This window comes from Helianthus annuus, chromosome 11 (assembly GCF_002127325.2).
Source record: "Helianthus annuus cultivar XRQ/B chromosome 11, HanXRQr2.0-SUNRISE, whole genome shotgun sequence".
NCBI lineage: Eukaryota > Viridiplantae > Streptophyta > Magnoliopsida > Asterales > Asteraceae > Helianthus > Helianthus annuus.
In genome coordinates this window covers 49,543,325-49,558,701 of record NC_035443.2, presented here as the reverse complement: position 1 = coordinate 49,558,701, position 15,377 = coordinate 49,543,325, and the positions used below count along the sequence as shown (strand labels likewise).

Sequence of the window (15,377 nt, the reverse complement as noted above, 5' to 3'; positions counted from 1 at the left end):
CTGTGCTCCTTAAAGGTTTTGGTTTACACAAGTTGCTAACTGATTTAGTGTATAGGATGATTGTGAATATAAGACATATGTGTGCTGATTATTATTATTGATTGAGAAGTTTGCTGATTATGTAACTGATATTTTTTAGGTAACATGATGTTCATGGTTTTTGGTTATTATTGTGTACCCTTGTGATTTTTAGTTTGATACACAAGTTGGGTTACCATGAATGAAATTGGAAGTTATGGTTAAGATAAGATGTTCAATAGATAGTGTAGATATTAGGTGTTTGGTAATAAACTATGTTTCCCTTTTGTTAAAAATTGAGTTTTGATGCCTATGGATATATAGAAACACATGTTAACTGTTTAGTATATATTTGTTATTGTTGGTTTGTTTAAAATATGAAAGATGTTAGTTGCTGTTATAACACCATTATATTTCTTACATTTTCAAAGATTTTGGATGTTGAAATGGGAGTGGAATGACATGATTTGTATGCTTGAAATGATGAAAACCCTAAATGATAGACAGTTAAAGATGTTATGAATATTTAAAAATTGTTGCGTTTTGATCCGATTTGACTGTTGTACGGTATAATGAAACATGTTAAGGAATTTTGATTGGTTCGTACAAATGGATAAGGTTCTAGATGATTCCCACAGTGGTTGTGAGTCGAGATCAAGCGGTTTCGACTCGAGACCATTTAGTGACCACTCGAAACCAGTCAAACAACAGGGGTCTAGAAGTCGGGTAGGTTGCGACTCGAGATCTCCTAATCTCGACTCGAGACCGGACTCGAGACCGCTACGGTTGTGACTCAAATATTCACAACTCGAGACCAGCTTTCGCGACTTGGAGTCTAGTGGTTGCGACTCAAGACCTCATAGTCTCGAGTCGAGACTATCCGGTTTCGACTGGGCTTCCTTGCTTATTTACTGGGCCACAATGTGCATTGACGTGTTTGGACTATGTGCTTAACTTTACTACATGCTGCTACTGGTTGGCTGTTCATGTGATTAGGACAGGCCCAATAACATTGGTGGGCCTTATGTACTATGTGTTAACTGATGTCTTGGACTGTGTACTAGTATTAATGTCTAGCTATTACTGTTTAACTGTTTACATGCTAGAATAGGCCCAATACCGTGTATGCTTGTATGACATGCATGCTATATGCTACGTGTTAGATACGTGTAGGATTTTATGTGACACTACTTGCATACGAACCTAATAAATTTATATAACCATAATAGGGTATGGTTGACCAACCAAACACAAGTAAATTGTCTGCCGAGCAAACCAAGGTGAGTTCACACACTAAAAGCATGCGTCCCAGGGAGGGACACGGACAACTGCCATATTTGGAAAACTTACTTTCGAACTATTGTTTCCGGGGGAAAAACAAATGGGTACTTTTAAACTACTATCTCCGGGGGAGATACGCTCGGATATTATTTACACGGGCAAACTGCCATATTTGGAAAAATCACTTTCGAACTATTATTTCCGGGGGAAATACGAATGGGTACTTTTAAATTACTATCTCCGGGGGAGAACGTTTGGATATTATTTATAAATCACAACTAGCAAAACTAAACGAAACTCTATCACACTAAGTCCCTGCTTACAGTACCGATTAATCGTCGGGGGCGAACGGGTTATTAGTTGATAGCGTTATTAGGTTTGACAACCTCACACCATGACCGGGGGGATCGGGCGTGAACTAGTAGACCTTGCAACTTGGTCAATGATGATAGACATTGACTTGGGGCACAACAACTTTACGTCAACAGTTTCGGTATCAACAGTTTAGTAAGCTTACAGATGGGGTAGCTTCCCATAACGTGATTATAAATGGTATATCTAAACAACTTACGTTTTCGAAAACTAAAACTGGACAACTCGTGAACTGGCCAACTTTATGTTGACACCCTACTGCATGCTTTGCAGGTTGCTCGAAACAGTCTAGGACGGACATTGCAATCGGCTAGAGTGCGTGGTTTGTAAGTTGCACAGTTAATAAACTTGTGGTTTTAAATTACGATATGCTCCCATTTCCTTTCCGCTGCAAACTTAAACTATGTTTTGAAAAATTTAAATTGGCCGCTAATTACACCCTTATTTGTGACAATAATTAATCCGTTCAAAATAATTAGTGGCTAAGATCCTGGTCGTCACACGCCTCGCGGTAATACTCCGCGGATGGATTTTGAGGGTGTGACAGATTGGTATCAGAGCCATTGTTTATAGTGAACTAGGTTTAAGATATAAAATATTTTTAACATGAAAAATGTTTTTATACGGAAACCAGACTATAACCGTTCCTTAATGAAAACCACAACGACGCCACACTCCGGATTGCAAGGTTCGTCAGATTCAGGTACTCACATGGTAATCATAGTCATCGGCATTTACTTGTGTGCACATATATGTATAAATGTGTATGTATATATGTAGCATATGTGCATAAATACGTAGCTATATAGTTGGTATTCAGTACTGTGAATCATACGAAAACTACGCAACCCTGATGTGCGCTAAGCGGGAGTGGAATCTCCTAACCCTGATTCGAAATCACAACACGTTGAGGGCAAGGAACCAGTTATCCCTAACCCTCTCGCCCACGCATTTTCTTTCTGATTCCCATTCTGGGCTAGAACAAACCGACGCGATAAACCTCTAGGAACCCGCCGCGGATCCTAGAGAGAAGTTTCGAGGGCAAAACGACGCAGGAGAGCAAATCCTAAATCACGCGTTATTGGGGGAGACAAACGCTATGGCACAGTAGCACAACTATTTGGTTTCATGTGTGGAGCAACTAGCCAAGATTAGTAGGATCGACAGCTTCATTCACGTCCTTTGTATTCACGTACTTCTTTTCCCGACTTGAGTGTTGGAACGCGTTCCCTCATCCGACCGATAACATGGATTCTTAAAGCACTTTAGTAAGCCTACACTTTTCGGATTTCTGTTTGCACGTCTCAAACACAAGAAGCATGCGCGATGTATGCTTCTCATTGTAGTGCCAACGATCGTATCGCGCTTCCATCGATCACGAAGCTAGTTCCCCAAATTCCTCGATTACGTGGTAAAACTTTATTCCAGTTCAACCCTATACCTCAGCACGCCCCAAAACCCCACTAATTGATATCTTTCTTACAAAACGGCATATGTGGAGGCGTGACACAACGAAGACACAAACCAGACAATCCATCGACGAGCACGGTGGCCTAGATGCTTCCCTTATCCTTCATTTTCCAAGAGTCGTTATTCTTTGACGACTTTTCTGATCATGTGAATCCTTTCGCTAGCTTTCGTACGAACCAACAATTATTGTTTGGGGCGGTATCCTCACTTCTAGCGTTTCTTTATCGCGACATCCACGTTCCTTCATATAGGGGCCTTGACCAGATCTCTCGTCAGTTTGGTGAATTCAACGAACTCGACCTTTAGTCAACGAACTTTTTAGCTCTTGAAATTCAGCAACGTGTTACTTCAATCAAAATTTTTCGAAAGCTTGTTTCCGCATCTTCACATCAAAACCCCTCGACGACGCAAGCGCTACTTCGAACTCAATCGCACGACTTAGAACAACACACTCAAGCTTGATTTCCTAGTGATTTGAGAAATTACATCCTGCCAGACGTCTTAGTAGTCCCTAAAACCTACAGACCCGCACGGTGACCATCCCTCTCTAGCTGCTTCTTACTATGCTAACCATATTGACATAACACTCCATATCGGCAAGCGACGTTCTTTATTCTAACCACATGCAACTTGTGTACGACCAGCTACCTCATCAACATCAGATAAATCCTTATTGATCCCAAAGCCTTTATGTTTGCCCTAAGTTGAACCGCATTGATTGCGACTACCCTTCTTGCATAATTTCTTGCCACCCGCGTTATGCTTCACGAATTCCATGATCCTTATCCTACCCTATTATGCACAAACCTTCGTTTGGACGAATTACTTTCTACGAACGTTACTCATTGGAGCAACGAGCCAAGGATGCCCCAGAGGTAAAAATATATCAAGCACGGTCCTTTGAACTTGATACGATCAACACCCAGTCACGACTTCGAATTTATCCCACCTTGTCAAAAGTCTGACGCCTGACTCCTTCGACGACATCTGAACCTACTCCGAGAACCAGTAGGTGATCCGAACGACTCTCACGCTTAACCCTAGAATCTCTGCGACACAACCGCTCTACGCTAAGTTTTCAACGCTCGACTTTTGGCATCGCAAGGCCCGATTTTCTCGATCGCTCGCGTTTCACGTCAACTCAAAGTTCCCGAAAGGGGGCTACTCTACACACGGTTCAGGACCAGAGCCGTAGTCCTTGCGCTCAAAATGAGGAGACATTACGGTACCAACTGCACGATTTACACCGATCACGAGAGTCTCCAGCACAGTCTTTGAACACGTGACAGCACCGACGGGGTCGGACTCCTAAACGATCACGAATGCGCGTTTAGGCATCATCCGAACTAGGCCAACAGGAGACTAAACCTAAGCAGGTAGGTGTGCTACAGTTTACCATTCCTTCGAACCTCCTGATCAAACCTGAAACGCTCTAGTAGAAACTCTGCAAGCGGACAAAAAAAAAATTCTTTGGCTGAGCCCATGCGGGGCATGGGAAGCAGCTCGAACTCAAAGGCAATTGCGCTCACTACTTTATGGAATGTATCTGGATTCCATCTTACGGGAATCTTCGAGAGCTTGTGATGGGCGAAGCACACAAGTCCACATGATACATCCCGACGCGGACAAGGTGCATCACGACCTCAAGGCCCAAATTGGGGGATCATAAATCGTTTGACCAAGATTGCGCACTTCCTTGTGAGCAAGGGATCGGCAGGTTCTTGGAAACTTGCAGTTGACTACTTGTAAGAAGCAATTGCTAGGCACGGGGTGCCAACCTCTATTATCCTGGATCGAGACCCACGTTTTGCCTCCGAGTTATGGCAGGCTAGGCACAAATCCTTTGGCTCACAGTTAGGCATGAGCATCGCTGCTCACCCGAATACGAATGGACAAACAAACCGTTATTCCCGGGGGAATACCTTTAAACTACTGTTCCTGGGAGGAATGCCTTTAAGACTGCGATTCCCGCAAGGAATGCCTATCCATTTTTGGTTAATATTCGATGTTAGTTAATAGACTCGACTCTATCACCTTATTGAGGAACCGGTTGTAACCACGACCCTCGAGTGTAACAAGATGTCAATCGACCGAGTTCGTTGCAACTCGCGCCATGGCCCAGAGTATACCTGGGAACGAGAAAACCAGCTGATGCGCACGTATCCCAAGTTGTCTACAAACATTACTTCCAGCACTGAAGCTACAACTGAAATTTCGGGAAGAAATTTCGAGCCAACAAGGGGATGATGTGACACCCCACGAAAACTTTTAAACACACTAGCTTGTCAGTGGCTGTGTGCTAAATTTCGGGACGAAATTTCCTGAACTTGGGGATAATATGACACTTCGGGTTTTCCTGTACGTTACTTGGATGTTATAATTAAATTTGTGGAATCCTATGCTATGTGAAATACATACGAACACTGTGTATCTTGGGCTACACGATCTTATGTGCTATGTGACCTTATGTGCTATGTGGCTTGCATGTTCGTTCTGTGAAATTCCGTGAAAGTGCTTGTATCTATGTATGGTAATTAGGGCTGGCATATCGGGTCAACCCGATCTGTTAAGACACGAACCCGATAAGACACGAACACGAAACCTGTAAACACGAACACGACACGAAATCTTATCGTGTCTGATTTTCCAAACACGAACACGAACCTGTTAATAAACAGGTTACACGAAATGACCTGTTAAGACACGAAAATGTTACCAACATATCATATGACCTGCTTAAGACACGAACGCGACCTGTTAAGACACGAACATGACATGTTAACCCCACATATTTGATATATTTTTTAATTTAAAATTATAAACAGGTCACTAACGGGTTTTAACAGGTTAATGGGTTTTAACCTGTTTAGACACGAAATTTAAACAGGTCTTATCATGTCGACCTGTTTAGACACGAAACATGTTAAGGTCAAACACGAAACCTGTTAACTTCGTGTAGGTTCGTGTCGTGTTATCGTGTTCGTGTCAGAATTGCCAGCCCTAATGGTAATGGAGTCTATGTATACATATGGAGCGTAGTGTATGACGTTTGCTTAAATTTCGAGGACGAAATTCCTGTAACATGGGGAGAATGTGACAACTCGACCCCTTGATCCTAATCGTCGTGAGACGAGCTTGTTACTCTCGTTGTCGAGAGAAGGGCATTTTGGGAATACGTACATTTATTATTATTATTATTATTATTATTATTATTATTATTAACGATCCGCGAACGATTTGTTTAACGGGTGACACGAATCGAAAATAAAAACTTATCGAAAGCTGGAATGATTTTCGATCGTATTTTGTTCGTGACTTAAACCGAGCTTTGGGCTTAGCTAGGCACTTAAGGTATGCGGATCCATACACGCGGGCCAAGCCCAACCCAACTCCTCTACACTCTAAACCCTATCTATTTAAGCATCACTTTCTCATTCCCCTCTCATTTTTTTCACTTAAAAACCCTAACCCACAACCTCTGCCTCCCCTCTGATGTCCGGCCGCCGGAGCCGTTTTCCGGCGAGAGTCCGGCGATACATTTCCGGCCACGCAAAACCCCCAACCTCCCCTTCTTCTTATATTTTCACTCACACCCATCTAGAGAATCGAAGAACGAGAAAGAGAGGCCGACCACCCCTCTCCTGCGGCGTCGCGACAGTGGTTTGACGGCGGTCATAACCGTCATTCTGACGGCGCCTTACGACAGCGGAATGGTGGATTTCGGTTGAACTGGCGGCGGTGGAACCTCGCGGCAGCGGTGATGGCAGCCGACGACAATGGCAGTAGTAGGATTAGCTCAGTTATTGGATGGGTTTCTGCTCGGCGTTATGCCGTTCGTGGGTTGGTTCAAGGTTCAGGTCGGTTCTAGTGGTTCGAGTCCGACGAAGTTCCGGCGAAGTTCCGATTTAGGTCAGGAACAGTAACAAGCCGACGCCACAGTCCCCTGGTTAGTATATGTATGTGTCCTTTATGGTCTTTGCTCCTTAAAGGTTTTGGTTTACACAAGTTGCTAACTGATTTAGTGTATAGGATGATTGTGAATATAAGACATATGTGTGCTGATTATTATTATTGATTGAGGAGTTTGCTGATTATGCAACTGATATTTTTTAGGTAACATGATGTTCATGGTTTTTGGTTATTATTGTGTACCCTTGTGATTTTTAGTTTGATACACAATTTGGGTTACCATGAATGAAATTGGAAGTTATGGTTAAGATAAGATGTTCAATAGATAGCGTAGATGTTAGGTGTTTGGTAATAAACTATGTTTCCCTTTTGTTAAAAAATTGAGTTTTGATGCCTATGGGTATATAGAAACACATGTTAACTGTTTAGTATATATTTGTTATTGTTGGTTTGTTTAAAATATGAAAGATGTTAACTGCACATACATGAAAGGTGTATAGGGTTATGGACATATAGTTGCTGTTATAACACCATTATATTTCTTACATTTTCAAAGATTTTGGATGCTGAACTGGGAGTGGAATGACATGATTTGTATGCTTGAAATGATGAAAACCCTAAATGATAGACAGTTAAAGATGTTATGATTATTTGAAAATTGTTGCGTTTTGATCCGATTTGACTGTTGTACGGTATAATGAAACATGTTAAGGAATTTTGATTGGTTCGTACAAATGGATAAGGTTCTAGATGATTCCCACAGTGGTTGTGAGTCGAGATCAAGCGGTTTCGACTCGAGACCATTTAGTGACCACTCGAAACCAGTCAAACAACAGGGGTCTAGAGGTCGGGTAGGTTGCGACTCGAGATCTCCTAATCTCGACTCGAGACCGGACTCGAGACCGCTACGGTTGCGACTCAAATATTCACAACTCGAGACCAGCTTTCGCGACTTGGAGTCTAGTGGTTGCGACTCGAGACCTCATAGTCTCGAGTCGAGACTATCCGGTTTCGACTGGGCTTCCTTGCTTATTTACTGGGCCACAATGTGCATTGACGTGTTTAGACTATGTGCTTAACTTTACTACATGCTGCTACTGGTTGGCTGTTCATGTGATTAGGACAGGCCCAATAACATTGGTGGGCCTTATGTACTATGTGTTAACTGATGTCTTGGACTGTGTACTAGTATTAATGTCTAGCTATTACTGTTTAACTGTTTTCATGCTAGAATAGGCCCAATACCGTGTATGCTTGTATGACATGCATGCTATATGCTACGTGTTAGATACGTGTAGGATTTTATGTGACACTACTTGCATACGAACCTAATAAATTTATATAACCATAATAGGGTATGGTTGACCAACCAAACACAAGTAAATTGTCTGCCGAGCAAACCAAGGTGAGTTCACACACTAAAAGCATGCGTCCCAGGGAGGGACACGGACAACTGCCATATTTGGAAAACTTACTTTCGAACTATTGTTTCCGGGGGAAAACAAATGGGTACTTTTAAACTACTATCTCCGGGGGAGATACGCTCGGATATTATTTACACGGGCAAACTGCCATATTTGGAAAAATCACTTTCGAACTATTATTTCCGGGGGAAATACGAATGGGTACTTTTAAATTACTATCTCCGGGGGAGATACGTTTGGATATTATTTATAAATCACAACTAGCAAAACTAAACGAAACTCTATCACACTAAGTCCCTGCTTACAGTACCGATTAATCGCCGGGGGCGAACGGGTTATTAATTGATAACGCTATTAGGTTTGACAACCTCACACCGTGACCGGGGGATCGGGCGTGAACTAGTAGACCTTGCAACTTGGTCAATGATGATAGACATTGACTTGGGGCACAACAACTTTACGTCAGCAGTTTCGGTATCAACAGTTTAGTAAGCTTACAGATGGGGTAGCTCCCCATAACGTGATTATAAATGGTATATCTAAACAACTTACGTTTTCGAAAACTAAAACTGGACAACTCGTGAACTGGCCAACTTTATGTTGACACCCTACTGCATGCTTTGCAGGTTACTCGAAACAGTTTAGGACGGACATTGCAATCGGCTGGAGTGCGTGGTTTGTAAGTTGCACAGTTAATAAACTTGTGGTTTTAAATTACGATATGCTCCCATTTCCTTTCCGCTGCAAACTTAAACTATGTTTTGAAAAATTTAAATTGGCCGCTAATTACACCCTTATTTGTGACAATAATTAATCCGTTCAAAATAATTAGTGGCTAAGATCCTGGTCGTCACACGCCTCGCGGTAATACTCCGCGGATGGATTTTGAGGGTTTGACAATTTTGCCCCGTTTAAATTTACAGTCTAGCCATTAGTTTTGTTTTTTTTTCCTCTCAGCCAAATTATGATTTTGTTCTCAGTTCAAATTTACCGTTTTGCCATCGTTTTTATTTTTTTCCCTGTCAAATTATGATTTTGCCCACAGTATAAAATTATAGTAATGTCATCGTTTTAGTTTGTTTTTTTTTTTTTTTTTTTTTGACAAAACTATGGTAGTGTTTTGTTTTAATTAATTGACTTGGTGTAATTTTTATTCGTGTGAGATGGCTGCCTAGCACACACTCATTTGTTCTGAAAAATTATAATTTGCCTCAAGTTAAAAATTATAGTCCCTCTATTGTTTTAGTTTTTTTTTAGCAAAAGTATTGTAGTGTTGTTTTTTAATTGTTTGACTCGATGTAATTTTTTTTGAGATCATATTATGACTTAGGGCATGTTTGGCTAAGCTTTTCAAAGTAACTTATTGACTTATTGGCTTAATCAAAAAACCAATAAGCCATTTTAGTGTTTGAGAAATTGAAAAGTGCTTTTAAAAATGGCTTTTTGAGGTGAATGAAAAGGAGTTTTTAAGAAGTCACAATATACCCACCCCATAAGCTAATCCAAACATTTTTTTTAAAAAAACTCCTTTTCAAAAAGTCATTTTTCAAAAAGTCCTTTTTAACTCTAATAAGCTTAGCCAAACATGCCCTTATGAGTACAGAGTAATGAGTAGTATGTACAAGTAATCAAAACACATTAATACATGTTTTAAGAGAAATATTTAGCTTAACGTCCCCGTAACGCGGACGGGGCAAAAAATTAGGTGAATGCAATTTTAATTTTAATAGAAAAATAAAAGAACATTAATGGAAGTGGACCGGTCGGTACGTAAGTATCCGGCTCATTCTGATAACGACCGACGACCCTACCTTGTACGAAGCCATTGCTACAAATCAAGAAAACAACAACTGCAGCAGAAATCAAGAATGGCGAACCTCTTCATTACCCTCTGTATCTTCACATTCATCATCACCGTCAAAGCTTGGACCGGTGAAATTCACGGCCGAGTTGTCTGCGACGTCTGCGCCGATGGTTCCGTCGGCCCTGAAGATCACGTCTTAGAAGGTCCAAACCAACCAAACCCTCTCTGTTCTTGTTTTTATATGGTTTATGTGCTTGCGATTGTGTGATTTGGTGTGTAGTTTGCTGCATTGGTGATTTAATTTTTCTTTTTATTTGTCGGTGCTTTAATCAATGATATTATTATTGGTGTAATTAAGTTCAAAATCTTTGTATTTGTTCATGAATTTCAGTCAATTTTACTCGATAGGGTTTTTCTAAAGGTTGTGAATTTCTTGCATCCAAACCTAGGGTAACACGAAATTCACGGGTTTGGGTTTTTAGTGAGTTCAAGTCAGTTTCGCCAACATATTGAAAAAATTGACGACTGCTGCTGGTTAATTTTTTGCTAACAAGGAAATAGTTGCTAGCCTGTGCTAATCGGTCAAAAAATGGTGATTCCGGCCAACACTGCCTGCGAACATGTATAGCTAAACGGGTCTTGTTTGGGTAGGTAGACCTGTTTAACTAGTTTATCTTATAAAAAAATAGAAAAAAACATGATTTTTATGTTATAGCTTAAACTGATCGGGTATTTTACACCCATATTTAAAGATAAACGAGGAATGAGCGATAGGTTTTATAGTTTAAACGTTTTAAAGATAAACGAGGAATGAGCCATAGGTTTTATAGTTTAAACGTAATTGTTTTATATGCATTTGCATTTTTGGTTGTATATTTAGAGTAATAAACTAATAATATGCAAATAAATAAAATTCAGGTTAAACGAGTCGTGTTTGGATTCTGACACAATTTTGGGTTGGTGTTAAATTTTCGGATTCGAGCCGAAAACCCAATGAACAAGGCCCATTTAACGCCGCTAATTTTTCCCAATCTAACATCTACGAAGCTTAACTTGTTTAACTTTCCATTCGGGTTAGCCCAATTATGGCCAAGTGGAGATTCTCATGAACCCACGGGCTCTACATCTTAAGAATCTTGATTCAGTTGACACGGTTAAGTCCTGCAATAAACAGGTGCATTTATGTCATTACAGGTGCAGAGGTTGCGGTTCTTTGCATAACAAAATCTGGGGAAGTTTTAAATTACCAAGCTTTTACAAATTCAAGGGGGATATACACAGTTGCTGAAACGATGCCCGAGAGTGAAAGGTGGGATGCCTGTTTGGCAAGGCCTATTAGCAGTTTCCATGAACACTGCACTCATCTTGGAGACGGGTTTTCAGGCGTCAAATTTAGTTACAATCATGTATCGGGCTACTCGCATGCTGTCAAACCGTTTGTGTATCGGCCCGCAAGTATTCCAATCTACTGTGGCTGAATCTCGAGTGTTTGTTTATCACTTTATGCTAATAATATGGCAGAAGTTATTTTGTATTTAGTTTGTAAAATGGAAGTGGATAAATTGGAGTAGGGTTGTAGGGATATGGTATTGTTTGGCTGGTTAATGCTGTTAACAACCTGCCATTGTGGAAGGGCTGCTGATGACGGAGATCTTGTAATAAGTAGTATAAGTTGTTAAGTTTTATATTTATAAACTATTTCTATATAAGGTTATAAGTTTCTCAAAATAAGATTGGCATGAGCCATCTTGGTGAAACCTGATTTAGTTTTCTAGGACGGAATAATGGATTTTAATAATCCCATCTATTTTTCATTGGCAGACCCACAACAGTCCCAACTTAAAAAATAACCCCGATGGTCCCACCTTTTAACCTATTGGCCACCAACGGACATTTTCTAACTGAGTTCTAACCCAGTTAGTTTTTTTGGTGACGTGGACGCTGACGTGGCACAAGCATATTTTATCTGATGAGGTGGATGCTTATGTGGCACTCTCATCATCACCACCGCCATTAGCCATCACCACCACTCGCTACCACCTCAACTCCACCACCACCACTCGCCATCACCCACCACCACCGCCGTCAGCCACCACCACCACAAACCACCTCCCCAAATCACTATCGAGAACCCCAGTTAGAAAATGTCTCTTGGTGGCCAATAAGTTAAAAGATGGGACCATCGGTGATTATTTTTGAAGTTGGCACTGTTGTCAGCCAATGGCAAATACTTAAGATTATTAAAATTCATTTTCTTTTAGGACAGATAACTCACACATCCTATGGACCTACTCCTAAATCTAGAACAATGTGCATCATGGAACTAAAACGCTTGATCACTTTTGTTCACACCTTAATACTATTAGGCTAATTTAGTGGGAAAATCCATTTCCTTTTACGACAGATGACTCACACATCCTATGAACCTACTCCTAAATCTACAATAATGTCCATCATAGAATTAAAACCCTTTATCACTTTTGTTCACACCTTAATACCGTTAATCTAATTTAGTGGGTATGATTTGTAAGTTGGTCGGCTTGCCTATGAGACAGTACATAAATATATCCTAATATTTTTTATTTATATTTGTGTGAAACTCTTTTTTCCCCGATTTTTAACCTAATAAATACATATTCACTACGTTGTGTTTTTAACATATAGATTAATAGGGGCGCCAAAGCATGCCAACTCACCACTTTTGCACCGTCAAACCAATTACAACTCTTGGAAAGGCGGGCGCCAATGGGCTCTTTGTTAAGCCTTTAACGAGTACCATGGCTTGCAAGGTGTGGGCTCAAGTTAAATAAATTAGTCAATACCATCCCATTTTCATTTTTATAAAAATACAACACAAAAATTAATTGGAATTTTAGTTAAAACCACTACATCCTTGTAAAAATATGGTTTAGTTAAAGTCACACTATCTACGTAGCATTAATGCAGAGTGTTATACACTTTTTAGACTATGGGGTGTGGGATAAAGCTCCTGGTGGCTTTATCACGCCACGTCAGCGCCACGTCAGCCAGGGGACGTTAAGGCTCCTCCCTTTAACTTGCAGGGTGTGGGATAAAGCCCCCTATTAAACAAAATTAAAAAAAAAAGATTTTATTGGATGAAATGCATGTGGGCCCCACCTACACAACTTCTTTCTCGTTACCATGGTAGCGGACAACCCATGCCCCCCCCCCCCCCTGAATGCCTTGGTGTGGCAGATGGCGCCGCCGGGGTGCTATGGAGCATGAGGTGGCAAGGTGACGCCCTCCATACCCTCCGTCCTTAGTGAAATCAATACGCTTAATCTTTTTATTTATCTAACAAAAGGTCAAACATATCTATTTTCATCCTTTTGACAATCTTTTTGATACAAATGTGGTTCTTGAGTATAAGATGTATAGTGTAAAAAAATAGGGTATAATTGTTATATTATTAATTGTTTTTACATATAAAATTTTGAAGTGTCTTGAAATGTATCTGATATTAACTTTCTAGTTTTTTGTAAACATGATATTACTGTTCTACATCAGCCAATAACACCCCTCAATACCACGTTGTGGGTGTTAACCGAGAAACCATTAATGGGCTTTAGATAGGTAAGGTTGTGAGGTCCATCCCTAATTAATCGATCACCTTTTTAAAAAATTTTCTAGTTAAATCACAACATGATAGGTATAGATTATTTAAAGCTATGTGACATTGATGTAACGCGGGGCGTTATTTTAAACTAGAAACGGGTGGTCTTATTATTATTATTATTATTATTATTATTATTATTATTATTATTATTATTATTATTATTATTATTATTATTATTATTATTATTATTAGAGTGAACTGCCATTTTGGTCCCTGTGGTTTGGCCAGTTTTGCCACTTTAGTCCAAATCTCAAACTTATTACACCTGGGTCCCTGTGGTTTGCATTTTGTTGCCATTTTAGTCCAAATCTCAAATCAGGTCAGATTAAAAAAAAACCTAGTTTTTCTCCTTTTCCTCAGGGGCATTTGGTCTTTTTGGATTTCATTTAAAGATCTTCATCCCTCTCTTTCTCTCCATCTGCTCTCTCTCTCAACATCTGCTCTCTGTCTCCCTCTCTCTCTCTCTAAACTATGTACACCACATCACCACCACCTCCACATCATCCCCAACCTCCGCCACCGTCGCCGCCAACACCACCGATCTCCAGCCACCGCAACCACCATCACTCTCCACTCCTCCATCTCTTACACACACACACAGACACCCACATCCTCCCTCTTCGATTCAGCCGGCAACGACACCACCAAACAACCTCATTCGCCTCGTTTTTCCGGCGACTGGTTATCCGGTGAACCACCACACGCAACCACAACGATCAACAACGGCGGAAGCACCACCACCACTTGGTGGTGGCGGACGGTACGACATCAGCAGAGCCGCCATGAGCGGCAGAGAGAGAGAGATGCATGAGAGAGAGGGAGATCGAAGAGACGGAGCCGCGTTTCAGCGGCAGCGGCGGCGGAGCTGCGTATCAGCAGCGGCGACGGTAACCCTGTTCTGTTCGGGTTATTTCTATTTGGGGCAAGGTCAGTTCCGTTCGGGTTATGTGGTGGTTCGGGTTATGTGGTGGTGGGGATGATGATACGGTGGTGGTTTGTTCTTGTTCGAATCTTTTGAGGGTTTATGAAGATGGGTTGTTTGTTCTTGTTCTTGAATTTGTGGGTTTAGCTTTTGGGTTTGGTTTGGAGTGATTGGAAGTAAAGGGGTTTTGATTTGTGGGGATTCTTGGTTTGGATTCTTGTTTGATCTGACATTTGATTGGAACGACGGATGGCGGTTTCTGCTGCTGCGACGGTGGATGAACGGAGAGGAGGTGGTGGTGGTGTTCTAGAGAGAGAAGAGAGAGAGGGGTTGTTTAGAGAGAGAAAGAGTGCAGAGATATGGGGTGTTTGGGATTTTGTTATATTTTTTTTATTTATAAAATATAAAATGACCAAAATGCCCCTAAGGAAAAGGACAAAAACCAGGTTTTTTTTTTTTGTTAGAAATCTGACCTGATTTGAGATTTGGATTAAAATGGCAACAAAATACAAACCACAGGGACCCAGATGTAATAAGTTT

General features: G+C 40.8%; 1 protein-coding gene across 1 annotated transcript; it reads left to right on the top strand.

Annotated features, from left to right (window-relative positions):
• Window positions 1–10,220: 10,220 nt before the first annotated feature.
• On the top strand, window positions 10,221–12,006 carry LOC110890219. The gene is made up of 2 exons (XM_022137812.2): window positions 10,221–10,481; window positions 11,473–12,006. The coding sequence occupies exons 1-2, from the start codon at window positions 10,223–10,225 to the stop codon at window positions 11,754–11,756; spliced, it is 543 nt and encodes a 180-aa protein (XP_021993504.1). The 5' UTR covers window positions 10,221–10,222; the 3' UTR covers window positions 11,757–12,006.
• The last annotated feature ends 3,371 nt before the right edge of the window (window positions 12,007–15,377 follow it).